This window comes from Dipteris shenzhenensis, chromosome 6, assembly GCF_047967505.1.
Source record: "Dipteris shenzhenensis isolate YYH24624 ecotype China chromosome 6, Dip_SZ_1.0, whole genome shotgun sequence".
In the NCBI taxonomy this organism is placed as follows: domain Eukaryota; kingdom Viridiplantae; phylum Streptophyta; class Polypodiopsida; order Gleicheniales; family Dipteridaceae; genus Dipteris; species Dipteris shenzhenensis.
This window is the reverse complement of record NC_141601.1, coordinates 55,031,116-55,050,502: the sequence shown is the minus strand read 5'-3', so window position 1 is coordinate 55,050,502 and position 19,387 is coordinate 55,031,116. Positions and strand designations below refer to the sequence as shown.

The following is a 19,387-nucleotide window of genomic DNA, read 5'->3' as shown; positions in this document are numbered from 1 at the left end:
GTACTCTGTAATATTGGTGCACCTCACTTGTCTTTTGTGAGGTTTAACAAAGAGCGCATGTAGCATAAAATTACCATTGAGTCGCTCTGGATAAGACATGAAGGAGTCCGCCAGCAAGGGATTTTTTTTTTTGGGGGGGGGGCGGCTGTCAAACTCTGAAGATGGAACAGTTTTCGCAAGGCCAGTTTTAGCTGTGGACTGGAAGTGGAATGGGTCTAAAGCACAAAAACAAGTGGCTCGGAGATGCTGAGCATAGAGGAGGAACTCACGTCTTTGGAACGGATGCCCCGGCTGCCTAATGTTGAGAATATAATATGCATCTTGCAGAATTGCAGAAAAAAGAAAAATTTAGCGTATGCCAAGCGTTTGCATGCTTACCTTTGCAAAAGTGGGCTGGAAGCTCATAAATGTCTTGGAAACTATCTTGTCCCAATGTTGGTGGAATGTGGAGGCATGTGCCATAGTCAGCAAGCTTTTCACAAGCTGGTTGATCGCAACGAGTGTTCTTGGACTTCCCTCATTATGGGCCATATGGCATGTGGGGAATCACAGCATGCCCTCAACCTGTACCTGAAAATGCACGAGGATTCTGTACATCCTAGCAAGTATACATTTGTGGCCCTAGTGAAGGCTTGTGCCAGGCTGAAAGATGCAGAAAAAGGCCAAGAAATACATGCTGATATTGCACGGTGGGAATTGCAAAGGGATCCTTTTATTTGCAACACATTGGTCGGCATGTATGCCAAATGTGGATTGCTTGCAAGGGCACGGGAAGTGTTTGACAACATGCTAGCTCGAGATGTTGTGTCATGGAATGTACTGATTGCAGGATATGCTGAACATGGTCTTGGTGAGGAAGCAATGACCTGTTTGGAGCAGATGCAACTGCAGGGCCTCCGTTCAAATGCTATCACGTATGTTTGCAGCTTGAAAGCTTGTGGCAGCATAGGAGCCATATATAAGGGCCGAGAAATACACGCTGAGATTGCCAGACAGGAATTGGATAGAAGCCCTTTTGTTGGCAACGCCTTGGTGGACATGTATGCCAAATCTGGTTCTCTTGCAAAAGCACGAGAAGTGTTTGACAAGCTTCTACTTCGAGATGTTGTGTCGTGGAATATACTAATTGCAGGATATGTGGAACGTGATCTTGGTGAGGAAGCACTGAAGTGTTTTGAACAGATGCAATGGGAGGGTGTTTCTCCAAATGATGTCACTTTTATTTGCAGCTTGAAAGCTTGTGGCTGCATAAGAGCCATAGAGAAGGGGCGAGAAATACATGCTGAGATTTCCAGACAGGAATTGGAAAGATTTCATTTTGTTGGCAACACCTTGGTCGACATGTACATTAAATGTTGCTCACTTGCACAAGCACGGGAAGTATTTAACCAGCTGTTAGTTCGAGATGTAACCTCATGGACTGCATTAATTGCAGGATATGCTGAATGCGGGCTTGGTGAGGAAGCACTGAACTGTTTTGAACAGATGCAAGTAGATGGTGTTTGTCCGAATGATGTCACATTTGTTTGCATCTTGAGAGCTTGTGGCATGATAGGAGCCATATACAAGGGCCAAGAAATACACTCAGAGATTGCCAGACAAGAATTGGACAGAGCTCCTCTTGTGGGTAACACCTTAGTTGACATGTATGTCAAATGTGACTCACTTGCAAACGCACGAAATGAGTTTGACAAGCTGCTAGTTCAAAATGTAGTGTCGTGGAACATATTAATTGCAGGATATGCTGAACATGGCCTTGGTGAGGAAGCACTGAATTGCTTTCAACAGATGAAACTGGAGGGTGTCTGTCCGAACACTGACACATTTGTTTGCAGCTTGAAAGCTTGTAGTAGCTTAGGAGCCATAGGTAAGGGCCAAGAAATACATGCTGCAATTGCCAAACAGGGATTAGAAAGAGATCCCTGTGTTGGCAACACCTTGGTTGACATGTATGCCAAATGGGGCTTGCTTACAAAAGCACAGGAAGTGTTTGACAAGCTGCTACTGCGAGATGTAGTCTCATGGACTGCCCTAATTGCAGGATATGCTGAACATGGACTTGGTGAGGAAGCACTGCACTGTTTTGAACAGATGCAAGTGGAGGATGTCTCCCCCAATGCTGTCACATTTGTTTGCAGCCTACAAGCTTGTGGCAGCATACAATCCATAGACAAGGGAAAAGAAATACATGCTGAGATTTCCAGACAGGATTTGGAAAGAGATCCTTTTGTTGGCAACACCTTAGTTGATATGTATGTCAAATGTGGCTCGCTGGCAAAAGCACGTGAAGTATTTAACAAGCTACCAGGTCGAGATGTAGTCTCGTGGAATGCAATAATTGCAGGGTATGCTGAACATGGTCTTGGTGAGAAAGCACTGAACTGTTTCAAACAGATGCAACTGGAGGGCTTCTCTCCGGATGCTTTCACATTTGTTTGCAGCTTGAAAGCTTGTGGCAGCATAGGAGCCATAGACAACGCTCGAAAAATACATGCTGAGATTGCCAGACGGGGATTAGAAAGGGATCCTTATGTTGGCAACACCTTGGTCGACATGTATGCCAAATGTGGCTTGCTTGCAAATGCCCAGGAAGTTTTTGATAAGCTGCCAGTTCAAGATTTAGTCTCATGGACTGCACTAATGGCAGGAATTGCCCAGCTAGGAGAATGTGAAATTGTTTTCCACATGCTTGAGACAATGACTGGAGGTGGTCTAAACCCAGACAGGGTCACGTTCCTTAGTGTTCTTACTGTATGCAGTCACACGGGTCGAGTGAAGGAAGGCCACATATACTTTGAAGCCATGAGCAAAATACATGGCATCGTTCCAACTATTGAGCACCACACTTGCATGGTTGATCTCCTTGGCCGTACAGGCCGTTTAGATGAGGCAGTAGCAATGGCAGAGAAGATGCCTTTCCAACCTAATCTTGTGGTGTGGCTCTGTGTTTTGGGTGCTTGTCAAAATTGGGGTGATATGGAGCTTGGAAGTCATGCCTTTGAATATGCAGTGCAATTGGATGACAAGGATGCCACAGCCTACATTTTGATGTCTAATATCTATGCAGGTACTCACAGGTATGAGGTTGAGAAACAGGTCAAATTTCAATGCATTGATTGAAAGAAACTGCATGGAAGAAGCCAGGGCAGGACTTGGTCTAAGCTTGGCAGAATTAGGCATACGTTTGTGGTAGGGGATTTAAGACATTCCCTGATCAAAGGTTGCGAAGGTAGAGGGACATTCCCCAAAATGGGGGAGATAGGATTTATTTGGCCAATTGGGAATCATGTATACACACGGCAAGGCATTACTTATGATGGTGTTGAAAATCACAATAGAGGGTATACGAAACGGAAGCTTCTCATAGATGGAGACAGATAGATCTAGCAAAGGCACTCACATAGTGGTGTAGTTAATTTCAATCCAATTTCTCTCCTTCATGGTACTTAACATATTTGTGCAAGCAAGTAAATAGACAATACTCATGAGAGAGATGTAGAACCACACTATATATTTCCGTCCTAGACATGGACACAATACAAAAAACAAGTCTAATGTACCACCAAAAATGGGGACCCCTGTACTACCAAAATAACAGTCAGCCTGCGAGCTGCGGTAGAGCTTGAGTTGGCCTCGTTATCGCACCCGCAATCACACCTTCAAGCTGTCCATCCCGGACAGCCAAAACTAAGGTAGTGTATGCTAGAAGACTTGATCTCCTTGCTGACCTGATGTGCAGCCAATGATAAGGCACAATCTCCCCCTATGATCCACCTTCCTTTCTGCCCTGATAGACAGCTAAGAGTGAAGATTTTGTTGAACTCTTTGTCTACTCCAAATAGCCACCGTCCTTGTCCTTAAAATGGTCCTTGAGGCAGGCTCTCTATAGCTCCAATCTGCTCTTCAAAGGGATGATACGAGCGAGCCCAAGGGCTCTTTTTTATGGTGCCCAAGGGCCCCCAAAATGGACCAACCAGACAAGTCGACCCCCAATTTATGTTGCAGCCTTCCATACAGCTACTTGACAGAGGCGCCTGTTGTCTGTACAGTCTCTGCAGGCTCCCGGGATGCTGACATCACCTGTCCTGCTGTCCTGCCTGCACAGATCTGTTCCAACGAGTCCCGGAAGGACACGTGGCCTCTCTCTACAGTTCCTCTCCACGGGAGGCTCCTTCTTGCCAGATGCACATCTAAATGTACTGCCCACATGGCAGTCTATGTGCTGCTCTTGTGGCAGTCCCGTGTCCATGCTTTTCTTTGCCAGTATGCTGTCGACATGACAGCCAATGTGGTGTCCATGTGGCAGCTCTTTGATCCATGCTAGATCTGACCATGTGTCATCCTAGATTAGTGCCCACATGTCTTCCAACGCACACAGGTCCACCTTTCCTTTGCTCTCCTCATTTGGGGGCTCACAAATGGGAGGTGACCACACAAACTCCAACACCTATGTGTCACAGCATCCTTCCTCTACTAATAGCAAACAGGTCTCTTTGCTTTCAACCACTTTTGCGTGCACAATGTGTTGAAATATCCAATTGCCACAACTGAAGTAGTGGTAGGGAGGCATGTATTGAAATGAAAGGACTCCACGTGTGTGAGGGAATAGAGCTCGGACACAGTCACATACACGCATGTGAAGGAGGGAGAGGTTACGGTGCGAGGAGTCCACATATGACTATGTACTAGCTATTGCTTGGTACATTAGAACTATATATATAAACTCTATTAGAATTAGGGTTTAATGGTCCCTTCTTGCCTTTTTGGCACTTGAATATGCATGCCAGTATACACATAATAATGTGGAGATTACCATCTCCAATAAATTCCTTCTCATTGTTGTGGATCATGGAATCACTTTGGCATATGCTTCTATTTAGCACCGTTGTTCTTGTTCTGTCCTTTGAGGTCTAACATGTATCTGATTTTCTTTCACTGGTATTCATATGAAAACTAGTTTTTTTTCTATCTTTGATGCTTGTTTTCCTTTGTGGTACTCTACATGTTCATGCTAACAATTGCATCACCAAAATAATATGTGTTGCATGTGGAATCTAGATGTCTCATTATTATTGTACTTATGTTGGTAAGCCAACTTTGATTTGATGTTGATTATTTGAATTGAAGGTTATGAGTATGGGATAACAAGGATACGTGAGATGTTGGAATTGCATCACGAGATATGGACTAACTTTCAAGGCACCCTCATATTGCACATTGTGCACAAGTACACTTGATAAAGCAAAGACAAGGGTCATATTAAGTGTAGTGTAATGAGAAAGCTCAACATAATCAAGCAATAGCTAGAGAATTAGTGTATGACCTTACAGTCTGGATGAGGAGCTCACCAATCAACTAGCTATCGCCAAAGACGAAATGGTGCTTCATTCATGGTTGTTGTGGCCTCACCAACAATGTAGAATTGAGAAATATGAAAATCCCAAATCTGATGAGTATTTATAATGAATTACTTCACAAAGAAATTGGAGAAGGCAGCCACATCAATAAGTCCAAAAGGAAGAAAAAGATAGTCTTCATGGACATGGACAGCAAAGAAGAAGACGAAGATGAGCTTGTTGTCAAAATAGAGTCAGCGAAGAAGAAGGAGGCAAGCTGGTTATCAAAAAGACTCAACAAACATAGAAAAAAGAAGTTGGAAAAGCTTCTCAGAGAGATGGAATAGAGGAACCCAAAAATAGTAGAAATTTGATGCACCAAGTGCAAAGTGGATAGACATACCAACAAACGAATGTTGAGCAAAATGATATTGCAACATATGCAATCATTTGCACAACATGATCAAAGTTGGTTCAACACAAGCAAACAAACCATAGAGGTGAGTAGGTAGATAGGAGTGTTAAGAATGCTGTAAACTGCACCATAGATATAGGGCATTAGGTCAAGGCTAATCCTAACCCTAAGGAATTCACATAATATTCATCTTTATCTTGAATACAACATAGTGTAAAGCTAGCTATCTTATGCACTCCACCCTCTCACCTCAATTCTCCCCTCAAAGCCACTCATGCTTTGTGAGACTGCAAGCCCTTAGTTCGTCAAGGCAGAATCCCTTGCTCTTGTCAAGGAATAACCCCTTTTTTTCATCAAGGCATAAGCCCTCCTTAAGGCATTGTCGTCTTTCTTTAGATCACCTTGTAGAGTTCCTTCTCATCTTCGATTTGAGGCAAAAGTATTCCGATCCACTCTATGGAGCATCGATTATATTTATTTTAGCCTTGAGGTGTTTAATCTTTCTTTCTTAAGTGCTTTGTGAGGTTTTTCCTTTGTAAGGTGAGATAAGGATTCTTACGAGAGGTTTTTGAGTAACATCCTCTCTAGTTTTTGAGGGAACAAGGCTCTGATTTAATTGTGAGAGTGGATAAAAACTAGAGTAAGTCCTCAAAAGATTGGCAAAGAGTATTGAAGAAGCATATACATTCAAAGGCAAGACAAGTCAAAGGCAGTAAAAGAGACTGTGGTTTGACTCTCGAGTGTTTACAAAAGTGACATGGATCACGTAGCATACACACAAAAGAGAGAGGGAGATGGAGGAAGCCCTTTGTGTTCTTCTAGTAAGCATCTCAAAATACAACATAGACTAAGTATGCCATACAGATGTGGGCACTAAGAACAACAAGATAACTACGTCTAAATGTGGGATAGGATAAAATGTGTGTGCTACTTATTGACCACTGTATCAATGATGAGCAGGCAGATAGAGATGTGTCTTGATAAATCTCAACACTCCCCCTCAAGCTCAAGTCGCAAGGAGGATGAGTGCTTGAGCTTGCACTACTCAAGCAATGTACTCCCATAAACTTGGCAAAAGTTGTCACACATCTCACGGAGCAACATCTTAATGCAATTGTCTGCAATCTGATGCTTGGTAGACACATGCTGCAAATCTACCTCTGAGGATCTTCTCTCACATGAAATGTTAGTGGACCTCTATGTGTTTCATATGAGTGTGAAACACATGATTATTAGCTAGCGTGATGCTACTAGTACTATATAACCATATAGTAGACTATATAACCATATAGCCTCATATAGCAACTGTCGCCTCTCTATGATTCAAGCTCTACAGAAGACAATGCAACACTCAGCTGCTTCTTCGAAGACCACAACACTACAGCCCCTACAAAATTGAATACATATCTTGATGTGGATCTCCTATCAATAAACTACCTACACAATCAGTATCTCTGTGTGCATAAACCTTAGGCTCTACATCAGCCTTGTAGTGCAGTCCATCATTTGTATGCAATATCTCATAATTCGCCTCACAGTGTCAAAGTGTAGCTTCCTAGGTGCATGCATAAAATAGCTAAGTACTCCGATTGCATAGCTGAGATCTAGTCATTAGGGGAGAATTGGGGTCTCCAAAGGCCCCCCGATTAGCGTTTCCTAATTTCAAGGGATTAGTGAGATATCTAAGGTGTACCAATGGGAGTGCTCCTTTTTGTGGGGCAATGCCATGTTGAGGTGGAGGGTGGGCAAACCTGCAAATAGCCCCTATTGGCTACTCCTCTTACACTGGGGACCACTCAAACCATCCCCCCCCCCCACCGCCCCCTTCAACCCATGCTTGACCCTCCTCCCATATGCACCTCCCCCAAACAATCCTACAAGTCATTCAAGAGGCGATGGGCCCTTCTGGGTGAATTTTCCCCCCCTCTCAGCTTGTTACAAGCCTGCCCTCTGCTCTTCTCTGGTCCAGCTCCATTCTCCCTCCATTTTTCAAATGTGGGAACTCATTTGGCAGCTTCTCTTCCCCTCCTGCTCTGGTCCACTATCTTTCTCCCTCTCTAGCACCTCCTATAGCAGCTGCTCATTCTCTCTCCATTCCTAGCTATAGCACCTCCTACAGCAGCACCTGCTCATCCCCCTCTGCTCTTTCTCCCTCCATTCCTAGCTACAGCACCTCCTGTAGTGGCTGCTCATCCCCCGAGTCTGCTCTTTCTCCCTCCATTCCTAGCTACAACACCTCCTGGAGCAGCTACTCATCCCCTTCTGCTCTTTCTTCATCCATTCCTAGCTACAACACCTCTTGGAGCTTCTCTCCACCTTCAATTGCACCCTCTATACCTTCCCCCCCTCTCCCTCTCTCTCCCTCTATTGGAGCTGCTCTCTCCCTCCAAGCTGCACTTTCTAGTCCACTATTGCTATTGTGACATTTGTACAAGCATGGTGAGGAGACCTTGTACCTACAGCTTGAATGGTTGGATAGTCATGAGAGGATCTACCAAGGGTCCACATAAGCTTCCCAAGAGCAAAAGAGGTGGTCTTTTGCATGAATGGAAGGGCTGCATCATGAAGTTCAAGCTTGGGAAGAAAGGATGGCTTGCAAAGGTGCAACACATCTACATGGGGAAGGACATGTGCCTTCCTTCGTCAAGCAATCAATCGACAATACTATCGCATTGTAAGTCTGCATTTTGTGTAAGATTTCTAAGTGTAATGAGTCAGTTTGAACTTGTATTTTAATATAGCACTTGTGCATAGCAGATGTATTTCCTTCAGACTTTGAGGAGTGGGAACCAGTCGAGTGCTTCTTAGGTAAGTTTACTGCCATTCATGAGGATTTAGGAAGGAAAATGCATTCTGGAGAGAGGTCCTCTGCTTTGAAACAGAGAAATATCTATTGGTATAATGCCAAGTACATTACTCCAAGGACGGCATCAAGCTATGGCCATCTTCAATGCATTGCAACACCACAACTTGAAGACATGGATTTGTAGCATGGTGGACACAAGAACAGTGCAATCATACAAGGAAAAGATTGCAAAGGATGTGGGCATGGCCATGAAGTTTATATTTGGCTTTAAATGGGTAAGGTTGTCTTGGTTTATGCCTCTGCACATTTTTGCTTCTTGTTTTCAGAATATCCAAATGCACAGAACAAAAGCCATGTGGCCATGCAAGTGCCTACATGAGAATGCCCTTGAGGAATTGCTTGGGGTGAATTGGGGAAGCAGGTTAGGTGAACGAAAGGGTGATCTATTTCAATGCCATGTATGTAAGGACAACGTGGTTGTCAAGTACCACATCTCCCACCAAATGTTATATTTTTCTTTTCAATATAGGCGCTGGAAGAAAATAGGTGCAATTGGCTCCCCCTTGACTCTAACGACGATGATAATACAAGGGTAAGTTTATGTATTGATTCTCATTTAGGAGATGTCAAGAATGTGACCGTCATGTCACAGTGGACTCTCAGGGACTTGCGGGAATACCTATTGGTCATGGAGGATGGCATGCTTGAGTCCTTTCACTTTACCTTAAATGGTGAAAAGGTAGGAAAGCGTACAGAGAAGCGCATTCATAGTGCCACTTTTATCCCTCCTGCAATATTGAAGATGGTAAACTATGTGGGGTAGAACAATTGTGGATTTTGACATTTTCCAATTCATAATGGTGCAATTAATTTTGATGTTTTAAATGGTTTTGTTTCATGTCAATGTCAAGTTTTGCCCAAAAAAAATATAAATCATTTTATTATTTATATTTAGAGCATTTGGGTACATATAGGTTATAAGGTTACTTTAGTTTCAAAGTTTCACTATCATAGCCATAGTTCTCCTAGCTACCAAACTACCATGGATTCTACTATGGCTGCCTTTCATGATTTCATCTCCCGTACTCCATTAGTTGATAGAGAGGAGGAGCTATTTTCAATCTTTGATAAGAGCATTGATGTTCTATGCACCTACTTGGGAGCCCGAGATGATTTTGAAGACCTCATCAAGTAATGCAAGACCATATCACGAGTTTTGCATATCAACTTGATGAGTCTACAAAAAGATGGGTCCCAATTGATTATTTGAAGTACTTGTTCAATCAAGAACCCATGTTTGTGAAGCGTTTAGATCGCTTTTGAGCCCAGCTCACACCCCCAGGGCTTAGGGAGGTGGACACTGATGACCTCCTAACATGTGGAGTCATCGGAAACACAAGAAATAGGTTCCTATCCTAGGAAATGACCTTTATTTTCCTTCTCTAGGAGGAACAAATGGAAGAGGAGGCCTCAACCTCAAGCCCTTGACCCTGTCCCTGCCCTTTCCGATCCTCTTATTTTTGTAGATGAGCCCAACATCTACAATGAAGAGCCCATTGATAAAGAAGCTGAGGAGCAGGAAGTGCATTGGCCCTGGAAGTGCTCTAGAGACCTCCTGAACCCTATTCTACTTCTCAAATTCCATCCACCTTGGGCACCACCTTTGTTGACCCCGCAACAGTGATATGGCTGCTTGCTCCCCTTCTTGTCAATGGAGAACAATACCTCTTTCTCCATGACATCGAGGCTATGTTGGGTCTCCGAGAGGACAAAGCTCTTGGTGTCCTGTGTGGATACGAGGTGGACACGACTATGCAAGAACCTAGGTTTTTAGAAGCAGATGATTCAATAGAAGAGGTTCTTGCTTTAACACTGGCCAAAATCAAAGATGCAGACAAATTGATCTACTCTGACCTACCTGATGTTCTAGAATAAGCCTCCACATCTCACTCTGAACAGCAGGAGGCCTCTGGATCCATCCTCATTGATAAAGAGGAAGGGATTGAGCACGATGACTCCATAGTGGTAAGAAACTATGAGCTTTGAATTTCTTCTCTCTTGTTATAATTTTTCATTATCTACATTCTAATATAATGTTGGACTGTTGCAGGAGGCATTTAAGGTCGACCTCTTCTTATCTCGGCAACACCTTGTTCGTAGTAGCTTTGGTCGAGATCACTCACTGGCACATTACCTTGGCCAAGAAAAACGGCGCTTTGTGGTTATCCACAAAAAGTTTTTGCCACACGGCACTGATGACCTCTTGAAGTGCAAGGCCTTATCACGAGTGATTGGTCATGCTGACATCAATCAAAATGCTGACAAGGTCATTTTGGTGAACCGCATGGCTGTCCTCAATGCTTTTTGGAACCAATTTTCAAGGTATGGCATTGACGGCAACAACCATGTCCCTGGCCAACAATGACAATAGTGTTGATGCTCTATCGACTAGGTTTAGAGCTAGGAGTGTATTTGGGAATCCAAAGCCCAATGTTCTTAGTGTTTTAGAGAAGAGAGAAAGGCTATGAAACCTTATTGTACAAAACTTTTATTTTATATGAATACATATATAATTTTTATACAGTGTCCCATTTTGTGTTCTTTTACAAAATTTATTTTATATTGTCATTGTATTTTGTAACTTTAATTGTTGTTGGCATTAATATTTTCATTCACTATTCTGTTCAAAAGCATTCTATGAGATAAATTTTTGTGCTATAATGGTCATTTCTAAGCAATCCAGCAAGAATCTCACCCTGGTGCAAAAGGGAAAAGTATTTAGCATCGCACAGGGAGCCCAAAAAGGTCAAAACCCTCTATGGTGCATATGGAGCCCGTTTGACCAACAAGCCCCGTGTGATACTGAACACTTTTCCCTTCTGCGCCACATTAAAAAAACATCATTTGACCACTCAAATTCACACTGAACTTGCATAAATTGATGGAAAGCATCACATAACATGTATAATAACATGGGAACATTAATAGAACATAAAAATATCTTTATTCATTGGCCTCAAAGGGTAGAAATTTACAAAATGATTCAGATTACACCAAATGAACCTAAACAACATCTAGGGCCTAAGGGAGCGATCGGAGCAGATGCGCTTGGCGAGTGCAAGGTCCTTGTCCATCATTGTTACTCTTTTGGCATGGATAGCACATAAGTTTGTGTCTTCAAAAAGACCTACTGTCATTTGCTCCATCGCCTCTCGAAATGCTCCCATAGCACCTAAAGTGAAATGCACATCATCCTTATAATGCTGTGCTATTTCACGTACAACACGTTGGAAGGGTGCACGGGAATGAGATTGTCAATAGTGGTTTGGAACTTGTGGATCTCTTGAAGTGCCTTCACGCTTGATTTCTTGTGCCTCTTAATCTTTGGGAGACCTTGCACCAACCTCTAGACATGGCTCCATGGCCGCTTGGCCACTTTGAACTTCTCTCGCCTCTCTTCCCTTGCAACCTCCTCTTCAGACTCCTCTTCTTGTGTCTGGTGGGTCCTTTGAGGTGGCCTGTCGTGCCTAGGGGTCTGCTTTGTCCTTGTTCCCTTTCCCTTTTGGTGAGGCTATGAGATAGTAGGCCAAGGCTCTTGCTCAGCTCGTACTAGAGGCTCCTCATATGTGACAATCTTGAGGCACAGAGGGTTGATGGTGCTCTTCCGTGCGGTCTGCTTGGTTGGAGGATTGGGGCCAAGGTTCGTGATATCTGCGAGCCTGCCAAAATCTTCCTCTTGTTGTGGCCCCTTCAATCTCTCCATGTCCTCGCTTTGCCTTTCTTACTCCCCTTGTTGGTCTGGATGCTCCATGCCAGCTGGCCCACGGAGGAGGGAGGGGCAGTTGATCACGATTGATTGGACTATTTTGTCCCTCTTGGGAGACCTCTCTACTTCCACGGTTAGTTGTGTGGAAGGACTGAGAGGACCCCTGATCGTGCTTAGATCCTTCATCGTGCTGGGATTCCTCATCATGCTGAGATTCCTAGGATCCCCTATGAAAGTCGGATGGTGGGGACTCGTCTTGCTGGTACTCTTGATGATGAGAACCGCCTTCAGATCCCTGCTGACCATTGCCGTCTTGGCCACTGGGACCCGCAGTGTGTTCGGAGGCCATGGAGTTGTGAGGAGAGTGAGTAGCGTCTAAACGACATCCAGTGGGTCTAGCAGTTTGTTTAACTCGTGCCATAAAAGTGAGGGATTTTAAGGTTTTGAAGTGCTTTATATAGTCTTTTTTAAAGCACTTTAGGGTTTTTATTTATAGGCCCTTTTAAATTAGGGTTTTTTGAGCACACCCCCTCCCCCCGGTCTTTTGTTGCTAGTTCGGTAATGCTTGATCTTCACCACCCTCCCTCCCAACCCACCCACCCCTTCGCCCTGCCATGTCGCACAAGCAACCTTGCAATTGTCAAACAAATTTGTGAATTTGGAATCTATAATTTACTCAAAATAATGTTAACTTTATTCATCAAACATTTTACATTTGGGGATCTCTTAGGACCCAACGCCTCCTCTGTCTGACTCTACGTTGCAACCAAAGCGCAACCCCTTGACTCCCTATTGAGGACTTCCAAGCAGCACATCTCCTTGTCTTCTTGATATGTTGAACCGCTTTTGCAAGACTTGAGACCTCTACCTTATCACGCTTGAGAGTCCTAGCCTCTAAACATTTATAAAACCAATCGAACATTTCGTGTAGTGCATTGCTTCATGCAATACCACCCCCATGCCTTGTATTCTTGAAGTATGCCTTTGCTCTGTAGTGCAATTTCTCCATTCCTTGAGTATTCCAAATGGACAGAGGGCCCCATTGCTCCACAAACCATGGTGCATGTGCATAAAGAATATGGCGTAAAGAAAGACATCATATTAGAAACATAACTGACTCAAGTTTAAAGCACAAAAGTTCAACCTAATGAGGATTACCATGTAATGTGTAATATGTAACTCCCCCCATGCTTCTACCATCAATGATATGAATTCTCCCAATGATGTCCTGAATCTCTCATAATAAAGCTCATCTATTTGACCTTGTCTAAGCAACTTTATAAATGCATCAAGCTTTGTCCAGAGTTTTTCTCTCAAAGTAGCAATTCGTGGATGTGAAGCTTGATTCGTCATGCACTCACACAAAGCTTTCCGGTACTCCCAACCTAGGGTGCTTTGAGCCAATGTATGTTTTTCTTTATCAGCATTGTGGTTGGACAAGAACCTCCTTTAGCAGGAAGATTTTGTGTCTGTCTTGATTGTTTCTTGTCCTGCTTAAGCTTCACATGGCCTCTGTGAAGTCCCATTAGTGAGAGTAGTTTTTCAGCTTTTGCAATGCATTGTGCAGATACTTGTTGTGGCCTCAAATTCCAAGCATAAACTAGATGGAGATAGAGTAACTTATCAACTATGCAGCTCAGCATGCAAAGTACACATGTGTACCCGCTCCAATTGAATTGGTAGAATGGGATCCCACTTAGGATCTTTTTGTGATGATCAGGGGATGCACTTTGGTTGCAAGAAAGGATGCCATTTTCCCATTGTAGGCTTCCCTTTTGCATCTTCTGAGAGTGAGTGCAATACAAGCATGTCCATTTTGCATTTGCACCTGTATCACAACCATACAAGCACTTGAGGGTCTTCAAATCACCAGCTAAATGCCATTAAACTTGAAACATTCCATGCCCATCCACTATTAATGTTTTCCTTGCTTCTTGTCTTCGAATAATCGATGGGATGCTAGTTCTCTCCAAAACCCACTTCAATGTCTCATGGCACTCCTTTGGGTCTCAAAGGCTGCAAGCCACCATATGTCCTTCTCCAATTGGACTGAGAAACCCTGCTCAACTTTCTCATCCCCTTGAGCAAAATGCAAGGCGTCACTCATAATACAAATGCTCACCCTCTCTAGCTTGTGCTCCTTTACCAATTGAGCCTTATACATTTTTATAACAAATACTAGCTTACCATCTGTACAATGAAAGAGAAATACAGTAAGGATATAGAAATGAGAAGAAGTAAAGTTGAATGCGAAGAGAGAATTTCTCTTACCTTCTTTTCTCATCCCATAGAATTTGACCATGACTCTCTGCAAATTCTCTACATCTACGTAAACATTATTAAAAGCATTCATCTGCAACGTTTGGATGCTAGATTTTTTTTTACTCTTCCAAGTCATTGTGCCACTTACAATGGTATCCTCCAAGCTTTTCTCTAGCACATTGGTTTGTTTCTTGACGTGCAAGCCTTACAGACCACGGTGTTGGAGGCATTGTAGATATCTTATACTTTTCCTCTATAGTAGACTTGAAAATTTTAAAAACAGAGTTGTAAGCTTCACGACTTACACCAGCAACATCACAAGCTCCAAGCACCTCCTTTGCTTGCACGAGGCCCTTGTCCTTCATTACCTCTCTAGCAACTTGTTCACATAGCCCTTTTTGTCTAGGGTCCTTCAACACTTCAATGACATCACTTGGCTTTATTAAACTTCTTAGAACATATGAAGGATCATTATCATCCATTTCCATTGTTCCCATCACATCCTCCATGAAATTCCTAAAGTAGAGTACAAATGAGTCTTAGTGGAAACAATGCAACACCATGAATATTTTGGAGTAAGAAATTTCATTGAAAATTTGGTGAACTAACCTTGTAGACCGTACTCTTCTCTTTCGGGCACCACTATTGGTTGACAACGCATCCATAGATTGCAATTGTCTTTTCCTCTCCTTCAGTCCCAAAGGTGTTCCCTTCAACTTTTGTACTCATTCTATCGACTTCTCTCGTTTCTTCTCCACAGCATGTTGAACTTGGCCATAGATAGACCTTTCCAAATCTTGTTTTCTTTCAGCGAGCTTATGGATTGATTCTTCCAATTCCTATCGCTCCAAGTCCAACGCACATGCTTTGTCACTGAGTTCTTTGTTTGCAATTGGAGATTCTGCATACTATCATGCATTGCCACAATAGTAATATTTCCCAAATGTGCAAGTTCTTCTACTTAGGCTCTCTGCACCTCGCTTGCTTGCATAGACAATGTCTGAGAATGGTTCAATTGATTGCAATAACCGAGCAATCCAGCATGTCCATTGCCAACACACCGAACAACATCATGCACTATATGGAAAGGAGGACTCTTTTGGGTGGCAAGGTCTAAAGGATACAAGTTTCCATCCACCCAAAGGTCAAGATGCTTCTTCTCTTGCAATCGAAGACTGTGGAGCACACTTTGAGGAGTTGCACTAAATTTCAAATGGCATGTTCTTGCATATTCTACCTCCTATTGTAAGTTCACATGGTACTTGTTGGATATGTCCTCGAATGGTGCCATGAGTACTCAAAGAGAGGTATCAGTGATGCAGGGTGAAATGTAGGGGAGAGATGGCAAAGAAGGAGCAGTGAGAGGGAGAGAGTAGAAGAAAGAGAGAGGAGGAGAAGCAAGTCAGGCCAAGAGGAAGAGGAGAAGGAGAGTAGGGCGGTTGGTGTAGAAGGGAAGGAAGGAGCTGCTATAGAAGGGAGGAGGAGGGGAGAGATGCTACAGGAGGGAGGAGGAGGGGACAACTTCTGCAAGAGGGAGGAGTAGAGGAGAGGGAGTAGGGTGGCTAGAGAAGGAGGGGAGAGAAGGATGGAGGAGGAGCCAGAAGGAGGAGGAGGAGGGGAGAGGGAGGAGGGAGGAGGAGGAGCAAGACAAAGGAGGGAGGGAGAGGGAGGAGGATTACCAAAAAGTGAGCCATAGGAAGCGAGCCAAGGAGTAAAAGCGAGCCACAAAAAACCTGAGGTAGTCAATTTCAATTTGAAATAGAGAACACGAAGTATTAAACTAGTCTTAAATAATCCAATTACTATAAGCTGATGAAGATGCCAAATTATCGTGCTCTGTTTGCTGTCACTGTTATATATTCAGGACAATGACTATACACATCATGCTTCCAATAGGAAATCCTAGACCTCTCTTTCTTCTTACACTCACAGGCTCTGTCATTGGTCTGTTCATCTCAGGAGAGTTTATGCCATTCTCCTCAAGGACAACATCTATTAAATCCACAAGCTTATTTCTTTGTGCTTTACTTGAACCACCTTGCAAAATCCTTTTCCTCAACACATCTAGATCGGGTCTAGTCCCCAAGTGTTGTCCTAACATGTAGGCATAGTGATGGGCACTCTGCAAAGCACTCATTTTGCTAGATCAGATGCTGAAGCTTCATACAATGAAATATATTTTCCCAATCCATGGGCCGCTCTAATGCTAGAATGCTTATTCTCATATAGATTCACTGTAGGAACAAAGCTTGCATTTTCATATTGTGTCAAGAACATCCCTCCCCATTGACTAACATGGATATCCCAAAATGCCATCCAAAGTTTTAGCTCTGGTAGTTCATCATCCTTAACGTGAGCAAGGGACCAAAACTTGATTATCTTGTTTTTACATTCATCTGAAGCTATTTTTGATGTTGCATTCCACCATTTTCTACATAATAGTTTGTGCTCCTTTTGAAACTGAGGTCGGATGCATTGTCTTGTGTGTTCCACCATGCTCATCTCCCAATGGAAAATGCATGTTCTCTCCTTCCCTTCCATTTTATTATAGGGCCCACAATTGTACACTCTCCTCACAGCCATCCAAATTGCACCAGCACTATCTGCCATGAACCCTCGAAAGTCTAGTTTCTCAAAACGATTATTCTGCATTTGCCCATTCAACATCATCGAGATTTATACCTGTGCATGTGTATTCTGCACTTTGAACTCGAATGTCGCAATAGTCAGAAGCTCGTGCACAAAAGGATCATACACATGAGCTACCATAGTAACCCAGTCTCTAACCCAATGTATGTGGTCAAAATGCACCCACATATTATCAAGACTCCCTCCTGGCCTCATTTTGTTGACAAGGTCCACACCCGAGGCAGGACCAATAGTAGACATCTTAAAAATGTGAGGCTAGTTTTCATCTTGCAACTGTCCAGGAAAAAGTATGCTTTGAATGAAAGGATATCTACATCTATTCTTGAAAGCCAAAATTGCATCCAGACCCCCATCAAGCAAGATAGATTCTTTTCTTGCACATTGAACATACCTTTGAAGGCACATTCGGTGACACAACAATGGAGTGAGTGTTTCAAGAACCTCATGTAGCTTTGTCTCATCCAATCCTTCATTTTGAACACCCTCCGCAACAAGCAACATATCCATCAACAAATCTCGAGTCACTCGCATCTCTATGTTTTTGCATGAGGCATATGGGGCTAGCTTTGCATGCATCATGACCATCTCTTCTACTTTCTTGGTTTGTAGTCTTGATGCTCCAAGCTCCACTGGATGATTATGTGTACCCATATGAATTGCACATCTGCTTGTTTTTTCATGATCATGGGGAAGGCAGTAGTAAATAAATGCACTGCATGTCGCAACACACTCAGGATTCTCTCCACTGTGCTTACAAAAAAGAGACCCACTCTCTCTAGTTATGGGCCACATAGGGGGAGCTCTCTTCAACTTTCCTTTTTATTGTGTTTCATTGACCATTTCTGTGTGCTCATTGTATGCACAGTCAACATTGTAGCACCTCAAATAACCTCCACATCTACTAGTCCTTACAATACCATGGAAAAACTCTTGCCTACAAGTAGAGTATTCTATCCAAACATGTCCATCAAACTTTTGATCCATTCCTTGCATGGGAGAGCTAGAAGATATTGGGGGCAACTAAAAAAGAACATACCCATCATACCTATTAGAGAGCTCATTAACCACTTTGATTCTCTGTGCACTTGAAAATGCCACATGCAAACAGATTAACAATGGAAGGTGTCGCAACATAGTAAGAACGCTCACATCCGGCATGGAGTTAGCTTTACTGGAGGATGTTTTCTTCTTGCTAGTCACTATGAACATTGGATTCTTCCATCCGTCAAGCTTGAATCATTTCTCTCCCTCTTCCAACTCGATCAACTGAAGTGCCACTGAAACATCTTCAACTTCAGTTGCTTAATGCAACTCAATCTCTTCCTCTTCAATGGAGAAGTGGTCTCTAATATCTGACAAAGAAACCTCACAATACTCTGTATCATACTGAATTGCAAGAGTCTTATTCTATGAATATTGCATGAAGGTAGTAGCAGGTGGCATTATGGTGGGGGAGAAAGAATCCTAAGAGTTCAATAGAACAAAGTGGTTTAAAGAAAAGGTAAGTGATTCAAACAAGTGCGACCATCTCTGAGGACAAAAAACACTTTACATGAAAGGTGGCAGGCCTGAGCTACCTTATGTCATGGAAACCACTTGTACAGCTAATCCCTAACATTTTTCCTTATGTCTAATTCAAGAGAGAGCAAGATTGTCAATTGATGGAGTTTCTATCAAGTATTCCTAGTTGAAACTATGTGACACCCAGTTGGATAGAGAGAATCCAAGCATTTAATGGATGCAGACACATGGCAATCATTTTTTCGTGCCATCTCACATTTGATGGTGTGAGTCAGTAACTCCTCCACTCTCTCTACTATCAATAACTAAAGTGGATCTCTCATGTAAATTTGGAAACTTGAACACTCCTTGGGACTCGCGAGGCCTATAGACATGTCGCATATGGGTAAGAATATGAGTTATGCCCCATGAGTTGCATGTATAGGGGTGTGAGAGATACGTGTGGGAGGGGTGAATCTTGCCATATGTTGGCATGATTTTGATCTTGTTTGTTGGAACGATCATGCTCTCTACCATTAATATATACCAAGATAACATTGGAAGCAAAGACACATTTGAGGGCCACATTAGCAACATTTGAGGCCCAGAATTTGAACGTCTTTATCTACACATTATGTATATAGGCTTTGCGA

General features: G+C 43.0%; 1 protein-coding gene across 1 annotated transcript; it reads left to right on the top strand.

Moving 5' to 3' along the window:
• Positions 1-243: 243 nt before the first annotated feature.
• On the top strand, positions 244-3,120 carry LOC147901367 (putative pentatricopeptide repeat-containing protein At3g15130). The gene is made up of 6 exons (XM_087376477.1): positions 244-816; positions 997-1,212; positions 1,486-1,646; positions 1,836-1,986; positions 2,092-2,229; positions 2,590-3,120. Exons 1-6 carry the CDS (start codon positions 244-246, stop codon positions 3,118-3,120), a joined length of 1,770 nt encoding a protein of 589 aa, XP_087232603.1.
• Positions 3,121-19,387: the final 16,267 nt, after the last annotated feature.